The sequence below is a fragment of the Sinocyclocheilus rhinocerous genome, unplaced genomic scaffold, assembly GCF_001515625.1.
Source record: "Sinocyclocheilus rhinocerous isolate Xijiao unplaced genomic scaffold, SAMN03320098_v1.1 scaffold1338, whole genome shotgun sequence".
Classification (NCBI taxonomy): domain Eukaryota; kingdom Metazoa; phylum Chordata; class Actinopteri; order Cypriniformes; family Cyprinidae; genus Sinocyclocheilus; species Sinocyclocheilus rhinocerous.
Genome location: NW_015632722.1, coordinates 204,330 through 222,866, shown reverse-complemented (window position 1 = coordinate 222,866; position 18,537 = coordinate 204,330). Strand labels below are relative to the sequence as shown.

General features: G+C 38.0%; 1 protein-coding gene across 1 annotated transcript in view; it reads right to left on the bottom strand.

Annotated features, from left to right (window-relative positions):
- LOC107742859 (CUB and sushi domain-containing protein 3-like) overlaps window positions 1–18,537 on the bottom strand; it is a gene marked incomplete at its 5' end in the record, with an annotated part of 265,370 nt that overhangs the window by 69,724 nt on the left and 177,109 nt on the right. Inside the window, 10 exons of the mRNA XM_016555932.1 lie at window positions 78–191; window positions 1,099–1,179; window positions 4,601–4,746; window positions 7,476–7,653; window positions 9,245–9,433; window positions 9,514–9,723; window positions 9,824–9,940; window positions 16,703–16,772; window positions 16,926–17,044; window positions 17,695–17,799. Coding sequence (XP_016411418.1) covers window positions 78–191; window positions 1,099–1,179; window positions 4,601–4,746; window positions 7,476–7,653; window positions 9,245–9,433; window positions 9,514–9,723; window positions 9,824–9,940; window positions 16,703–16,772; window positions 16,926–17,044; window positions 17,695–17,799 — 1,329 coding nt within the window. The remainder of the gene's footprint in view (window positions 1–77; window positions 192–1,098; window positions 1,180–4,600; window positions 4,747–7,475; window positions 7,654–9,244; window positions 9,434–9,513; window positions 9,724–9,823; window positions 9,941–16,702; window positions 16,773–16,925; window positions 17,045–17,694; window positions 17,800–18,537) is intronic.

The window sequence follows — 18,537 nt, the reverse complement described above, 5'->3', positions numbered from 1 at the left end:
AGGCACGTAATCCTGGTAAATGGAAGCTGGTGGGTCTGTGTCATATAAGGGGCTTTGTTCTTGAAGAGTATGCCCACCTTGGCAGGAAGGAGGGTGTCCGTCCATCTGTAGCCGTTCTCCCAGCCTGCATGTCAAAATCTCACTCCCCACCAGGGTGAATCCGGGGTGACAGCGATAGCGGATAATATCACCTGAGATGCAAAGAGAGAAAGAGAGTCGCAATGATTAAGTGTCCGTTTAATTAGGTGGGACAGCGAACCTTCTTGGTTTTAATGGAGACAGATGTCAGAGATATGGGCGTGATGTATATATTTTAAGGTTAAACTTGAAGAGGTTGATAATTGAGCTGTAAAACAGCAGCGTTTGCAGCCCTGTCTAATTAATTGCTTGTATTGGCTTTGCATGACAACCCCGCCACCATTGCTTATCTAAAAAGAATCATGTGTAAGCACCTGGAAAACATCAGACGTATGATGCATTGAAGTGTTCCTATGCAGAGAGGCATTCCAATTCACTGCCAGTGTCTAGGCAACAGGGCAAAGTGAATCTATCTCGTTTACAGTATTGTCCTAATTTCTCAAGCACCAGAAAAGCCAGGCTTGATCATTTGTGCCAACATGCCAGTGGGTGAAACGTTTCTGCTACGAACGGGTCTTATTTAGGGTACTATTTTAGTAGTCACTTTGGCAATGAGGGCAGATGACAGTTGGCTGGAATGAGTCGAGACTCCTGTAACAGGTGGAGTGGAAATGTATGTGAAGCACAAGACATTTTGCAAGGAACATAAAATGAGGGTATGTAAATCATGAAAGACTTTTATTTTTGGGGGAACAATCAATGATAATGGTAACAGGTAGCTCTCTCCAGGTATTAGAGACAAACAAAAAGACAGAGCAATGTTATTAAAGTGCCACGGTATTTATACTCTTCAGGAGCCAATCTACAAATGACTTACTTTATATAAAATGGGATAGGAGAACACTGAAAAAAAAAATTGCACACTTCACTTTTAAATAAATCTGGTATGCTGGAGCTCAAGCCAACCTGAACAGAATCAGAACCACTTTTATTAACAATAGCAATAGCATGTGTTCATACCTATCTCTAACTCATCATCCTCCATCAGGATATCTGCGTTTGCCACTTCTGGTGGAGGCTGGCACACTCGTAACTGGTAGGCTGCAAAAGAAGTGGACAAAAGATGTGGTCACAAAGATTTGATGAGTTTTAAGAGATTCAAAACTCTTAAAAATGAAATGAAAGGTAATGAAAAATACATATAAAAGCAAAAAATAAAAATCATAATTAGCATTTATACAGTATTTATCAATGTATTCATCTGTACAAAGTTATCTCTAAAAGCTCTCTTTGCCCCATCTCAAAATAGTGAAATGTGAAGGCGATTTCCCCACGCAGATTTCGCAATGGGTTCAAGCTGGTCATGCAGATTCAACGCATTGATCAACAGAAAGATGGTTGGTTTTAAAGTGATTTCTTTGTGAACTGTGCTTCATACATCACTACACTGAAATTCCACTAAAATTTCACTTATGTGAATGCACCTCATGTTTGTGCATGTGTGTGGCCAAACTTATTTTCGTGTCAAACACATTATTAGGTCGAGACAATAAGCCAATCCCAGCAACATGAAAGCACTGCCTCCTCATGTGACTTTTTACCCCTCATATTCAAGCCATTTTTTATGAAGGCAAAGTAGTTGCTGCACCCCTGGCATTGCTTTTGAACAGACAAACATTGATGTAAATAATATTAAATGTCATATTTCATAATACTTCTCATTGTATATTATGGTTCAGCCCATTATTTTCTCATTGAAATCTGTTGCCTCTGACAAAAACGCCCTGGCGCAGTGTGACGTTCAGCACACTTGCGTTGGCATCTAGACAGTACTAATGACAGAGGAACCTGTCGTGACTAATAATGATATGATTAAGTAGGGTGACACTGAGGTGCATGGAAGGGTGACAATCACTGCGCTACGGGCCGCTCTGCGATGTTAGCACAGAGCCTTATCAATCTCTTACATCTATGACTGGATACACACGCTAGCAAGTGAGCGTGTCACGTCGTTGAAGAAGCCAAGAACAAAACGACTCGCATAATGAGCGAATCACTTAAGAAGAGAAGGAATTAACTGAACATTTATCCAGCTACGGATTGCATGAGTAATGCATTTGTTGTGAGAGTATAACAGCACTGTGGCCCTTTCCTGTGCAATCTATAAAGCCACGAGTGTCGGTGATAATTACCGAGTAGCTTTGCACAGCATAATTGGCGAGTTAATTATTCTGGTGTTAATGAAAACTGCAATCGCAACAGGACCTCGAAGTAGTCGAGCTGATTCGAAGTTTGACATGAAGCCATAATTGTAGAGACTTCACACTGATTAAGATGGATATCAGAAACCTTTGAGTTCTTCGCTTTGAGGTTATCATGAGCTGAGTCTTCCATCATGAGGCTTTGTCTTCTCTTGCCAAGTTGAGGTTTCAGAAGGCCGAGTTGGAAACAAGCTAATTAACTATTGAAGCCCACTTAGCATGTGGCTCCTTCTCAGTTTGCTTTCTGATGGGTTCCCTGTTGTGTTTTGGGGTAAGCGCCCAAAATGGAACGGCAACAAACGGGGCAGCCCGGGGAGATGAGGTTGGACGCTCTGATCAGCAGCCATGTGGCTGAAGACACTATACTTCCCTACAAGAGGCTTTTCAAGTGGGTGTGAAAAGGAGGGTAAAAAACAACAGAGGGTTGTGTTTTAAAAACCCCCACACACTAAATTTATTCAATTACAAACCTTCTTTGCTGTTGTCTAGAGTTTTTCTTTGATGAATCATGGACCGGGGAGGCAGAAATGGATAGTCTGTGAGTGTGTATACTTCTGAGAGCCATTAGAATGAGACTTCGGAATTAAGTCGTTAAAATGGGCTACTTGACGCTTCTCTAACTCATAGATGGCTCTTTGATGTCCTTGGTGTCTGGACGGAATATTGAGTAAAGCCCCGCTAATAAACCTGAGTAAATCTGGAGGGCATGATCTCTGCATTTGAGAGCCCATTTCGAGCTCATAATCATATTCCATAGATTCCTGTCTAAGCTGCTTTGGCTAGATTGGCTTTAAAACACTAGAGGATGCGACATCAGAGAGCAGATTGGCAGACCCAATATAGCCCTAATATGATTAGATAACATACTAAATACTAGATGAATATTTCAGTTTAATGGATGGTAATTTTTACTAATTCATATCAAAGCAGTTGGTGGAAATAAAGTTGGCTTTCAGGCTCTGTGCCCCATTTATTCAGAATCAAACGGAATCAAAGCTAAACTCATTATGATGGAACGCGGTATTCCCAGGGCAAATCTGAGTAAATATAGACGATCCTTTCTCTTTGTTATGTATGCGCATCACAGTCTAAAATATCTGCAGATGCAAAATTAGTCATCTGCAATTCAATCCACGAAAGACGGGTGAAGAAACAGAACTCATTGAGTGACAAAACAATACGGTCTGGAGCATAAAATCTCACAACAAAAGAGTTTTTTACTGCCAACACACAACATTAAATGTATAAAGTGTTAAAAGAATAACAGAACCAATGTGATCATTTACTCACCCTTATGTCTTAATCTAAAAAAAATTATTTGGTGGAACAAAAAAGGTTTTATTTAAAGAAGAATGCGTTGCTGCTCTTTGCCATACAATGAATGGTGAATGGTGAATGGTGATTAAGAACTTAAATTTCAGACTATTCCTCAAATAAAGCTCTCATATGCTGGTTTCAGGACAGGATAGAAGAGAGCAGCATGAACATTCTTCAAAACCTTTCCTTTTGTGTTCCACAGCAAAAAGAAAGTTATACATTTTTGACATGAGGTTGACTAAATGAAATATTTTTCATTTTAGGTAGCCTATCCATTTAATTAAGGATTTAGAGAAATTGAATGGAAATATACAAACCAGACTAATCAGAGAACTCTATGCATAACCTTTTGATTGCTAGCATGACTCACAGTCTGAAATGGTCATTTTCTTTCAATGCATCTCAGGATCATTAAGCCCAGAATGACAGCTGACATGCACCGAGGATCAATATGAAAGCATGTAACAAACTATAAATACTAGTCAGCAGTCTGACCCAAGTCAATATGAAAATATAAATGTAAGTGTAAATGTAAGCCAATGTAAATGCCTGGTGGGGATTGAAATGACACAGTAATGACAACTTTCAGCAATTCCTGTTTACAAATAATCTCAGGTTCTTGAAAAGAATCTTACATTTTTTAGTACCAAGGTTAAAATTAAACAAGCCTAAGGAGTCATTTAGACAGAAGTGCAAGTATTATTAGGTGGCTTCCATATACATGAGGCTACATAGTCTGAATATATTACCTGCCCTCAATTAAAATTCCTTTGAACGGATAAAAAATGTCTCTCACAGAGGCAAATGATATAGTGTTTAAACAGTTTGGTCAACTGTTTAATTAATTTGTGTTGTTAAAAACCATAGCGGTCAGTGAGGTGCTGATTGGATAAGCTGGTAAAACATGTCTATGAATGGAACCTGAAGTGTGTGGAGCATCTCACCATGGTAACTAAGCACAAAGAAACCACTTCCACTAAAATCGCTGTGGAACTTGATGAGGATCTGATTGGATGTGCTGTAGACAGACTCCAGGGCTGTGTTACCACTGAACTGACCGATCTGGGGTGAACTCTGGTCAGGACCATCCCTGCAAAAAACAGAAATGGAGCGATATTTACAATTTATCCACAGCTACATCCAGAATTACTGACCTTATTATTTGTAATTAGACAGGCCTAAGTCAACTTATGCAATGGGAAACAAAGGGTTTCTAAAAACGTTTTTTTTTTTCCCGGCGCAAAAACCTGCAATCTACAATAAATGGAGCCTGAGTGTTAAAATTAAGTCGTTGTCACTCTTTTCAGTGCAAAAACATCTCTTTTCTAGGGAAATGAAGCTCATTATACATTCTGCCTTGTTTACGAATTTGTTCACCTGGCACAGTTAACGTTGCATTATTATTGTGGGTGGTAAAGAGAATTTGCTAAAAGTTCTTCTGTTGATCATAGCAGCATGCAGCAATTTATTAAATGATGAACAAAAGATGGAAAAAAGCTTTGTATAAAACCAAATATACTTTCTGCATTTAAAGTAGGCTCCTAAAACAACACATACAGCAAGTGCAAATTCATTTTTTTTTGTGTGTTGTCTGAAACACCCAGTAAAGATTCTGCAGTTACACACAGAGTAAATAAATTAAACATTTTAAGACTCATCTCCACTGCACTTTATCACTTAAGGTTGCTTTTATGAACCTTAAGTCACTGAAATGCGGCTTTAACCTAGTGGCCCAGCAAAAGTAATGACTCTGCAATTACACTGAGAGTAAATAAACTACGTGCTTCATAGTTTAAGACTGATCTCTGCTGCAGTACAGCGCTGAACGCTGCTTTTATGAGCCATATTGTCTGAAATGGGACTTTAAGCGGAGATAGCAATATTTCCTCTATTATTGACTGCAAGAAAAAGCGAGAAGCGCATCTCCAAACAGGCAGTCATTTCTCAGTGTCTTGTAGTTAATTAAACTATCTTCCTGCCATTTCTGCTGCTGTCTTTACATTAGGCCAGCCTAGCAGAAATGCATAAAGTCTTTGTTCTGTACATGAACGATAGAGCTGGACTAATGAACCAGAAGACACTGTTTTATCTAGGTCACCTATGATGCATGGGATGATCACTAGGAGCAGCACACCGATGATGGAGCACCCAGAGAGAGAAATACAGAGGTGTGGTTGTAAGTTTGTTCACAAGTTTTAGTAGAGCACGTTGTCTAGCAGTTTTTGGGACAGACTGAAGCACTGCAACATGTAACATAAATGCAATCTCAACTGCAGATTGTACCAAGCAAAAAAAGTAAGAAAAAAAATGCATTAATGTAACCTCTATCCGTGGTGAAAATGCATTATTTAAAACAACGGTGCATGTAGGGTATGCAGGATCCATTAATAAATAAAAGTACCCTCTGGAATTTTTCTTAAACAAGAGGGACTTCTGATATGAAAAGTGAACAGCTGACATACATTTTTGGATTCATCATGGGTTTCATTCAATGCATTATTCCATCTCCCCCGCAACTGGGTGTCACAACGATGTGAAGGACAATTAGTCAAAAGCCTCTGCTCTTCCAAACAACCAACTGGCCTAAACTGACTCTGTAAGGACACAAACTCTGGCTAAAGCGTGCTGTTATCTGTGACTCTTTCTTTCAGAATCTATCAAGAAGATAATAATTTCAAAAGTTGAGTGCTGTGCTACAAAAACAGCTTCAATTCGGGAACCTGGAAGTTGAACTTAGCAATTTTTCCTCAAAGAACTTTAAGTATAAAATCTGTATTGTTGTTTAATTATTCCTTATATTAAGCCTGCCAAATCTCTAGAGATTTTTCTTCTTGTTTGAAGACACATTCCCTTTGTCTAAAATACTGGAGCAAATGGGCTTAATTTCCATGAGGAGGCCAAAACCAGTAGCTACAGAAAGCAAATAAAATGAAGTATACCCAATTAGCAAAAAATCTTTCCTGCAAGGTTAAAGAGACAAAGCTCAGAAGGGAAATTATGCACAACTATTACAAAAAGCTGCAGAAAGTAATTTATGCCCACAAACCAAGCATATTTAAACTTTTGAACAAGATAATTAATAATTAAGGTAAATTTAAGGTTAAGTTAATTTTTTTCTTGTAGAACATAATAAAAAAATATTTAAATAAAATGAAACAGTATACTTATATGAAAAAAAAATTAAAACAATAAACATGCACTAATGGTAAATAGAACTATAATCTATTTTTTTCCTACACTGAAATATTAAATATGTATCGAAACATAGATGTAAATATTTAGCTAATGTGCAATTTAATGGCACCTCTATGTAGTGTCATCAAAGACCAGACAAAGTCAAACAAAACAAGTGTGAAGTTTCCCATTTAGTAACAAGACACCACATTAGGGAATGCAAAAGCGAAACTGAATTTAATCCCGAAAATTGTCTCCTGACTTGAACTGTGCAAAGGCAATTTATATAACTACTTTTCAAATGGAGAGATACTGTGATGCCTAACCAAGCAAATGAGGTGGCAGCTAGTCATAAAAGTGTTTTTGGGAGATTTAAAGGATGATTTCCTTCCACAGACACAAGCAAGTGTGCTTTGAGGCTTTTCAGAGGACTGCAGGCTGTTTTGCACACAAGAGTGAGTGTCTTACATTCAAGGACGTTTGGAGTGTGGTCACAAAAGGCTCTCTGTTCTTGTGGCTCATTCATCTGCATATACAGTTCCATAACTCTTCAGTGTTATTGTTATTTATCATACACTGACGAATATTAACTGATTCCTAATAAGGTCATCATGACATACTTAAGAGATTCCTATGAGAGTTTACCACACAGTGATGTAGTCGTAGATGGGTTCAGTGCTGAGGACAGTGAAGTTGATGTAGATGCCATTTCCAGGGGGCACCCGGACACTCCACACACAGTCCTGAAAGTTGGGGTACTCAGCTGGGTGACCGGGTGAGAAGATGGTGCCATTCATGGAGGTGATGTTTCTACCACACAGAGCTTTTGGGGAGACAGAAAAAAAGTAATGTGTAATGTTTTAAAATTTTGCACTTTTGTTGCACACACACACAAAAAAGAACAGTCATTAAAAAAATGTTAACGTAAACAACACACGACCCCATAACAGTGACTAAGTAGATTTCTGTAATTCTTCCTTACTTTAATTTCACTGATGTAAAAATCAGTAGCAAAAACGTCATTAATGTTATTCAATTCATTTCCATGATCAATTAATTCATTTCCATGATTTAGTGAACCATATTGTCCATTTCAACAAATCAAATTAAATCTCTGATTCATGTCATCACTCAAAAATATTCATGGAAGTCTCTGTGTGACATTTTTGTGACATCAATGTTTCTGTAAAATATATTTAGGCAAATATTGCAGCTTATTTCTATATACAGTATAGTTATACTGGTGCATATAAACATCTTCATTTAAAACATGCCTAGATTATTAACCTGACTATTAACCTGAGCGAAATGTGGTTGTTATCTGATTGGCTTGAGTAGACGGTGGGTGGAGTCCACGCATTTGTGGATTGTCAGCGTCTTGTCAGCGAAATGTTTCAAAAACCACAAGTGCGCACAGCGATCCACAAATGCACAGGACGCCATTCACAAATGCATGCAGCGATCCACAAATGCACAGGACGCCATTCACAAATGCATGCAGTGATCTACAAATGCACAGGACGCCATTCACAAATGCATGCAGTGATCTACAAATGCACAGTACGCCATTCACAAATGCATACAGTGATCTACAAATGCACAGGACGCCATTCACAAATGCGTGCAGTGATGTACAAATGCACAGGATGCCATTCACAAATGAATGCCAGGCAAAATTGTTATTGTGACATAAAAAGCTATTTGTGAATACGTTTTTTATTTGCAAATCTCATTTTATTTATTTGTGATTTTAATTCATGTTTGTGAAATTAAGATTTATTTGTGGATCTCGTTCTATTTATTTGTCAATCTGTTTAATTTTTGTTAATCTCTTTACATTTATTGTGGATCATAATCTATTTATTTGGAATTATGCAAAAAATTCTATCTCCATAACAATGGCTTTACTTTGAATTAAAAAAATTCTTTGTTGCACTTTTCAGAACAAATCAGCCAGTTCCAATCTCAGCAATTAGATGTCAGTATATAATCCAAGGCCATTTCATCTTAATTTATGAAGATGAACAGGAGCTGGTGAAACAAGAACAAAATGACCTAGTGCATCTTTAAAGATTTTATCTCTTAAAGTTCATCTCTTAGCCATGATCGCTCTGCTATGACATCACCTCTTTGTGCTCTGGGAAATAATGTTGATCGGCGAGCCACTGAGAATTTGTTCTCACCATAAAGATGCGTGGCGCGGTTTAACATCACGCATAATCTAGTAATACTGTTGAGATAAGGCAATAAATCTCACTCGTGAGCTTGCGTATAATGTTATCAGCTGTAAGCAAGTGATGACACATTCATAATAACTTACAGTGAGCAGTTGCATGCAAGAAACACTGAGGTCATTCAATTTCAATAGCGAATAGTATAAAGATTTTATATTGAGGACAAGATTAAAATGCCACCTTCACAGCGTGGTATAGGGTTGTTCCAGTTCCTGCTGATTCCATGGAGGCATGTTAGAGAGGTCTCGCCGATGAGCGAGTAACCGGGTAAGCACTCGAAAGACACCGTCATGCCCACGCTGAAGTCACTGCCTATTACGATACCGTTCCTGAAAGGTCGGGGGTCAGGACAGCTCTGCAACTGATAGGCTGAAGAAAAACAAACAATTGAGGAGAATTAATACAAAATAAGACGCCTAATGGATCTTGGGAAATGTTCAAAGTCTCACCTTGGTATGTAATGTGAAATCCAGGTTTATTCTGGGAATAGTCGCTGTGAAAGAAGAAGCTGGTTTCATGGGTGGTGCTGAAGAGTGACTCAGGAACCTGTGGCCCACTGAACCTGTCAATCACTGTACCAGTCTCACTAGGCCCGCTTCGGATCTCCAGGTAGTCGTGGATTGCCTCAGTGGAGAAGTTCAGGAACTGCACGTGGATTCCTTAAACAACATGTTGACCACGGTAAGTGACACTGATAAAAGGTCTTGAGTCACAAAATTCTGTAGTTCATTCCTACACAGTTTAATGACATGCATGTACCGAAGCCAATGGGAAGGGTGACCGTCCAGGTGCAATCCAGACCACTTGGGTAGTTGCCAGGAAAACCAGGGCTCAGAATCACTCCGCTAACGTCCGTCATTGCTCCACCACACTGAGCTGTGAATATACAGATAAAGATTTACTTTATACACAGCCAAAAGTGTTGCACATCATGCACTCCATCTCTACTGCATCACTGAATGAATACAGCACAAAAAATGTCACAAGTCAAACCCCTTAAAAAATTTTTCCCAATAAGAAACGAACAGTACTTTTTGACAAATAGGACACACTGATGTACCTTAAAATAGTCTTTTAATCTGAACATTTGATAACATTCTCAATTCAGGTTTAGTTTATTAGCATTAATTAGATTAATGCATTAAATATCCTGAATTACATTTTTTTGTTATTTAATAAATAAGAATTTATTAATCTAGGTTAATTTTAATTTATAAATATACTACTGATCAATATTAATTCATGTCTGTTGATAATATGGAGTAGTCTTAATTATAATTCCAATTAATTTTAAATTGAATTTAAATTAACATTTTAAATTCCACTGCGCTTTTATGAAACTTATATAGATACAGGAATTAAAAGTGCAACTGAGGTCATGTGATCCACTAATAATTGAGATAAGATCAATTTGAAGAACAAGTAGTCGCACAGCCCTAGCGGTGATGCATCCTAACTGTCCGTAAGCATATATATGAAAGTGCTGAGAGTTCCCGTAAACCAGAAAAAAAATTTGTATGTGTGATCGCACTTGGCCAAAAACATTTTTTGACTGAGAACATGTGCCTCAGACTGCTAAATGACTGTATCAGTGTAAAAGCTGCAGTTGGCAAGAGTAATTCCATTTACATATTACGTCAACTCCCTTGTGTTCAGTCCTTTACTTTCACTTAGTCTTAGATTAAACTGTTGCTTAAGAAGCAGCAAAATAGAGGAGCAGAAAAGCACTTAAACAGAAGTAAAAGCTATGAACACACTGAAATTAAAAAAGAAATTCAGATCTGCAGTCTATTTGTTGGCACAAATACAAAAGCTATTGTCTCTTTTGGAGGAATGAAGAACATGATCAAAAGCATCAACATGTCTGGGGATTTAAGTCGTGATTCCAACGGTATTATGGAGTTCACAGCAAACAGTCTAGTTTTGGCACAGGAGAGACTGGACAACGTTGCTGCATTTATCAGTAATAGAAACTTCCTTCCAACTTCTAAAACAGGAGGCAAAGGGAATTGGGCAGGTCAAGGGACGGCCAACTCAAACATGTGCCAAAGCAATATAAAAGATAAACAAGGGGCCCTTGATCAGTGATGGACTGATCTGAGGAAAAAGACACAAACTTGGTCTTGTAGGAAAGCCTACTGGCCACACAGGATATGCTAGAAACAGGATGGGCTAATGCAGTGAAAAGGAGAGATGTCTGCCACATCAGCTTGGCAGTCAAAGAGAATCTCCATCTTTCTCCATCTTTCCATCATCGTCCCCCGCAAACACATACAAATCATTGACCAAACTAATCATTTCTGCTCACACTCTATTCATTATATTTCGTGTTTGCAACACTGAAGGCTTACAGACGGGCAAAAGATCAACTGTACTAAGGGATACCCTAGCCACCTTGTTTACCCAAGATTTTACAGCTGTAAATGTGCATGATAATGCAACCAATGGCGTCAGTTGGGGGTGGGGCTGTCTTGTTTGTTTGTGGGAACCTGTTTGAAAGCTAATCAACAAAAACGATAATAAAAATGATAAAAATCACTATTTTTGCAATTCCACTTGTTGCCATTAGAAGCACCAAAATCACTTCACCTTTAAATTTGTGAAATGGAAGTAGCGACAGATATTTTCTTCCATATTGTGACATATATCCAAGTGTAATGAATTATCATATAAGAAAAATTTCAGATGAATGTCAGTTTGCAGGGGTGGGATTTAAGCTATTTTTTTTTTTTTTTTACAATTTTATTTATTTACTTTAACTTCCTTAATATAACAGAAAGAATGAAAAAAAAATCCACATATTATTAAGTGTGCTGAAAAACAAATGTATCTAAATGCTTTACTGGTCATGTTTGTGTTAAAAAAAGCTTGACATTCATTTGGAAAAAGGTTTTTGCAGTGACAAAACAACAGTACTCATGTAAACTCAAGCTTAGAGATATCTTTGACCTCTGAATTGAGCAGAAAACATTCAGAAAGGAGTGTTAAAAAAGTCACAGTTGTGGGAGCGCTTGCATTCAGAATGTGTACGAGCAGCTGGGTGGTAAATTATTGAGCTGGGTATTTCAGGATTTTCAACTTGGCTGAGGCCAAAACAGTTGAAAAATTAAGCCAAACACTGAAACATAAAGGCTCTAGTTGGCTTTCACTTTAAAAACGGTCCCATAAATAAACACCAGATAATCCATCACAATATTCTATAGTGTGATCGAAAACTCTGCCACGCTCTGCATTTTAGAATTGGAATGAAATAAAACCTGCTGGGACAGGGGAGGAATTTAGGAGGAGATGATGAATCAAACTTCAGCCTAAACTCGCATAACCCATCGTAGAGCCTCTTATTCAATGGCTGATGAAAGGGAATCTGAAACTGAGAAACACAATCTTCCACAATCCATTTCGTAAGACCTTACCGAGGCAAAGAGGTACCGGATAATTCCACCTCCTCACTGGTCCAGGCATGCATGTGATATGAGCATTTCCCTAGACAGAAACAAAACAGATAATCATTTTCAAATCACAAATGCAGAACTGTGCTTCAATGAATGTATGACAAAACTGTTTGCGAAGGAGAAGATCAATGCACAAAATAAGTCAGATGCACTGTATGTTTTAAACACAACACATTGGCCTCACCTGTAAGGAATATCCTTGCTCACACTGGAATATGACAACATCTCCCACCATGTATCGATCCCCTACTTTAATCCCATAAATTGGAGTCTGAGGCTCTGGACATGTATCTAGGCCAATAGCTGTAAACACACAGAGTTCAAAACTGCTGCAATCATCTGGCATATAAAAAATCTCCACAGAATAGCACTGACAGCTACCGCGTGCAAAATATTTCAGGATGCTGAAATCTCCTAAAAGGACAGATTTGTATTTCAGCAAACCTGTGAGGATTTGGTGTGCTGGTAACTGAAAACATGTGGTTAGAAGTACTGTTTCCTGGCTAATTATTTTATGAATGCAAATGTGGACATCTGGCTCTGTTTTGTGTGGAACAGGTGTCTCTCTCTGGCTCAGCACCTGCAGACATACAGATCATTTGGCCAAATTCTGATATGAAAATACGTCTGTTGGCTGAGACCACCTCTATTTCCATTGCCATTAACCCCTTTGATTACTTGGCATAAAGAAATGATGGAACATATCTGGTCTGAGTTCATATCATCCATCCATCCTCCCACTTGTCTTTATCTATCTATCTGCCATTTGTCCATCCATCTGTCCATCAATCCATCTAATACCCGTTACTTGTAAAGAAAATTGAAAAACAAAAGACTTCCCCAAGAGGTCAAGGTCTAGGGTTGTAAATGCAGGCTTTATTTAACCTGTTGGACCCGGTCATTTGAAAGAAATCAATAGAGTAATGTTGTTACACTCTGCTGTTGAGTTGTACCTGTATATTCCAGATGGAAGCCTGCTGCTGACACACTGATGTCTGACACAAAGTTCAGGTAGAGGTTGTTAGATGTGCTATTCAGGAGCTGAGGAATGGTGGTTCCTGATAAAGAAGAAACTGTGTTATGCATGCAATGGACTGCAGAAGATTATGAAAAGCTGCAATTCTTTACTTTTGCACAGTCAAAATCACATTAGCTGGGGTTGAAATAAGAATCAGATAAAGTGGATTACAAGCAAAGACGTTTAGAGCATAACAAAGTGTGGCCTATGACCACATCAGACTGTATTAATGGGAACATCTTTAATGTCCATGCTGTGAAGAAAAGTTTTGGTACACCTGTTAACATTTGTCTTGTGATACTGCACCCTCACTGTTTTAAATACTTCCTGCTGTACAGTTCAACTCTGAGGTCAACTTCTGAGCTGCTGGAACCATCTCAATTACTGCTCCCACAGTGCCGACATAAAAACCTTGACTGTCCCTGAAAGCAAGATAAAGTCACTGTTCCCAACAGGACACTATAAAGCAGTGTTTCCCATCCTCCAGGAACAGCCCAGAAATACTCTTCCAAACACTGTACACTGTCTCTCGACGACAAGAAGACAATTAAGCCATCAGGGCTCAGCAATGACAAGCTGTTAGCATCAGTAGACTTCCTCTGGCCGCTCTGTTTACAAACAAATGAAGTGCTGAGTGGTAAGGTGTACTGCCAGACATAGCAATTAATTAGCTAGCCAAAAACAGCATGATGCACTTCCTCCAAGCTTCCTGGCTCCAAAAATGACAAACGATTGACTTTCTTCAAGGTATGACTCAATTAATGATATCAAGTTCTGGCGAGGAATCTGTGATGTTTTCATTTAAATTCGTTTCTTGTAAAGACTAAGAGCAAAGATCATTTTGTTTGGATAGAGGAATTCCACTACTTCTAATGTAATATTCCTGTAATTTTAATTAAGACCTAAATTACACAAGTGTATTATACTGTATGGTGCTCTGGAATACTTGATTCTGATTGGTCAATCTTGGCATTCAGCAGTGAGATTTTTGAATAAAGACGTTGTCCAGGGGAATGCTGCCTAACCAACCTCGTTCATTATGATTACAAAAATGTATAGTATCTACAGCAACACTAGTCCAGTCTTTAGTCTATTTCCATTCCATATTTTTAAATAAATTGGGGTTTGCAAACCCTCAGGGGTTCTTTGAGTTTTTGAATAGCTAATAATTAAATAAAATGTCAAACTAAAATAAAAAGTCTAAATAAGACACTTACAGAAAAGGTAAAATATTTTATTTGTTTACCTGCATCGCATGTGACCATTAACTGACTTAAAATTAAATTATAGAAATATTAAATTAAAATCTCATGTGGTAACAGTTGGAAAAAAAAGTTGAGGAATCACTGCAAAAGATATAGAGTATATAATGATGAAGGTTCTCTGGAGTGAAAGAAAATATATGTTCAGGCAAGATATTTCAATCCCAAAACAGGAAAAAAGTATGTAGTGTTTCCAGCAGAACTCTCACCTGAATAGCTGCCCAGTCGTGGTGCATTGTTGTCTGCGCCATCATAGAAATCCAGAGAATCCCAGTTATGTTCTGTGGCAAAACTCACAACTTGGATCTGATTTATAAAGAAAGTAAGGAAATGAGTAAGAAGTGGTAGAACAAAAGAACACAGACAATGTCACAAACATACATAGCTCCTTTCTGTGATGTACTGCATACAGACCTTGGACAACTAATCTACACTGGATGCAACCGGTGGCTCAGAAGGTTCACTAAATTGCACTAACATGCTGGAAAGTCAAGGCTACAGGAACTGTAAAATTTAAATAAAATTTTATAGATAATCGTATAGACGTACAATCGACTTTTTAAATTAGAATTTTACACATTGTCTTTCTATAACATGACAATTGCTACAAACACATAGTTTTGAGGTCAAATTTTTTCATTAACATTTTTATTCTGCAAGGATGCATTAAACTGATCAAAAGTGACAGTATTTCAAATAAATGATGTTTATTTGAGCCTTCTATTCATCAAAGAATCCTGAAAAAATGTATCACTGGTTCCACAAAAATATTATGCAGCACAGCTTTTGACATTTTAACACTGATAATAATAAGAAATGTTTCTTGAGCACCAAATCAGCATATTAGAATGATTTCTGAAGAATCATGTGACACTGAAGAAAGCTGAAATTTCAGCTTTGCCATAACAGGAATGAATAAAATAAATAGATAATACATTAAAATAGACAGTTATTTAAAATTGTACTAATATTTCACAACCTTACTATTTTGACTGTATTTCTGATCAAATAAATGCAGGCTTGGTGAGCATAAGAGATTTCTTTCAAAAACATTTTAAAAATCTTACCAAGCTTAAAATTTTGAATAGTAGTGTAGGTTTGTATCTAACACATTGTTTTGATACAGTGGTTACTACAATTGCTATAAACATGTATGATTAGAACTAAAAGACGATTTTGAATTAGAAGGCCAGAGACTTCAAATAGCTTTGATATTGTTGTGAAAGGTCCTTTAAATATATATTGCATAATGTTAATAGCAAAACAATCTACACTAAGGATATTATTTTAATGCAGCAATAAATATAGAAACTGCGTGACTGGGTGACTGTCAGCTTCCCTGATTATAATGTATAATGAGAGTAATTTTTTTTGGGGGGGTGGATTGTATTTGGAGTTGCAACATGTCGCTCGAGTCCATTCTCGAGTGTGAGAATTCAATAAACACTCTTAATGCTCTATCAACAAAATTACTGCATTTGGGAAAAATAAATAAATAAATAAATAAATTAATTAATTAAGGCAAGGTGAAGAAGCAGACTGGCACTGAAGTTTGTAGAACTGTACTCCCCATCATTTCTAAATTAAACATTGCCTTATGCATAATTAATTAGACATTATGAATTCCCTTTATTCTAGTTTAAACTTTTCCATCACTGACACTTCTTGTCTGAAACATTTAACTTGAGGAACTTCAAACAAGCTCCTCCACTCACTTGGATTCCAGCTCCCTCAGGAACAGACACCCTCCACACACAGTTGAGATTGTTATCGTAGGGTTCCGGGTAACCCGGGGACAAAATGGTCCCCTTACGCATCGCCAGTATCCCTCCGCAAGGCACTGCGAAGACAAATCAAAAGACAGGAAAGTGTGTTACAATCCACAATCCATTTCGTAAGACCTTACCGAGGCAAAGAGGTACCGGATAATTCCACCTCCTCACTGGTCCAGGCATGCATGTGATATGAGCATTTCCCTAGACAGAAACAAAACAGATAATCATTTTCAAATCACAAATGCAGAACTGTGCTTCAATGAATGTATGACAAAACTGTTTGCGAAGGAGAAGATCAATGCACAAAATAAGTCAGATGCACTGTATGTTTTAAACACAACACATTGGCCTCACCTGTAAGGAATATCCTTGCTCACACTGGAATATGACAACATCTCCCACCATGTATCGATCCCCTACTTTAATCCCATAAATTGGAGTCTGAGGCTCTGGACATGTATCTAGGCCAATAGCTGTAAACACACAGAGTTCAAAACTGCTGCAATCATCTGGCATATAAAAAATCTCCACAGAATAGCACTGACAGCTACCGCGTGCAAAATATTTCAGGATGCTGAAATCTCCTAAAAGGACAGATTTGTATTTCAGCAAACCTGTGAGGATTTGGTGTGCTGGTAACTGAAAACATGTGGTTAGAAGTACTGTTTCCTGGCTAATTATTTTATGAATGCAAATGTGGACATCTGGCTCTGTTTTGTGTGGAACAGGTGTCTCTCTCTGGCTCAGCACCTGCAGACATACAGATCATTTGGCCAAATTCTGATATGAAAATACGTCTGTTGGCTGAGACCACCTCTATTTCCATTGCCATTAACCCCTTTGATTACTTGGCATAAAGAAATGATGGAACATATCTGGTCTGAGTTCATATCATCCATCCATCCTCCCACTTGTCTTTATCTATCTATCTGCCATTTGTCCATCCATCTGTCCATCAATCCATCTAATACCCGTTACTTGTAAAGAAAATTGAAAAACAAAAGACTTCCCCAAGAGGTCAAGGTCTAGGGTTGTAAATGCAGGCTTTATTTAACCTGTTGGACCCGGTCATTTGAAAGAAATCAATAGAGTAATGTTGTTACACTCTGCTGTTGAGTTGTACCTGTATATTCCAGATGGAAGCCTGCTGCTGACACACTGATGTCTGACACAAAGTTCAGGTAGAGGTTGTTAGATGTGCTATTCAGGAGCTGAGGAATGGTGGTTCCTGATAAAGGAAAAAACTGTGTTATGCATGCAATGGACTGCAGAAGATTATGAAAAGCTGCAATTCTTTACTTTTGCACAGTCAAAATCACATTAGCTGGGGTTGAAATAAGAATCAGATAAAGTGGATTACAAGCAAAGACGTTTAGAGCATAACAAAGTGTGGCCTATGACCACATCAGACTGTATTAATGGGAACATCTTTAATGTCCATGCTGTGAAGAAAAGTTTTGGTACACCTGTTAACATTTGTCTTGTGATACTGCACCCTCACTGTTTTAAATACTTCCTGCTGTACAGTTCAACTCTGAGGTCAACTTCTGAGCTGCTGGAACCATCTCAATTACTGCTCCCACAGTGCCGACATAAAAACCTTGACTGTCCCTGAAAGCAAGATAAAGTCACTGTTCCCAACAGGACACTATAAAGCAGTGTTTCCCATCCTCCAGGAACAGCCCAGAAATACTCTTCCAAACACTGTACACTGTCTCTCGACGACAAGAAGACAATTAAGCCATCAGGGCTCAGCAATGACAAGCTGTTAGCATCAGTAGACTTCCTCTGGCCGCTCTGTTTACAAACAAATGAAGTGCTGAGTGGTAAGGTGTACTGCCAGACATAGCAATTAATTAGCTAGCCAAAAACAGCATGATGCACTTCCTCCAAGCTTCCTGGCTCCAAAAATGACAAACGATTGACTTTCTTCAAGGTATGACTCAATTAATGATATCAAGTTCTG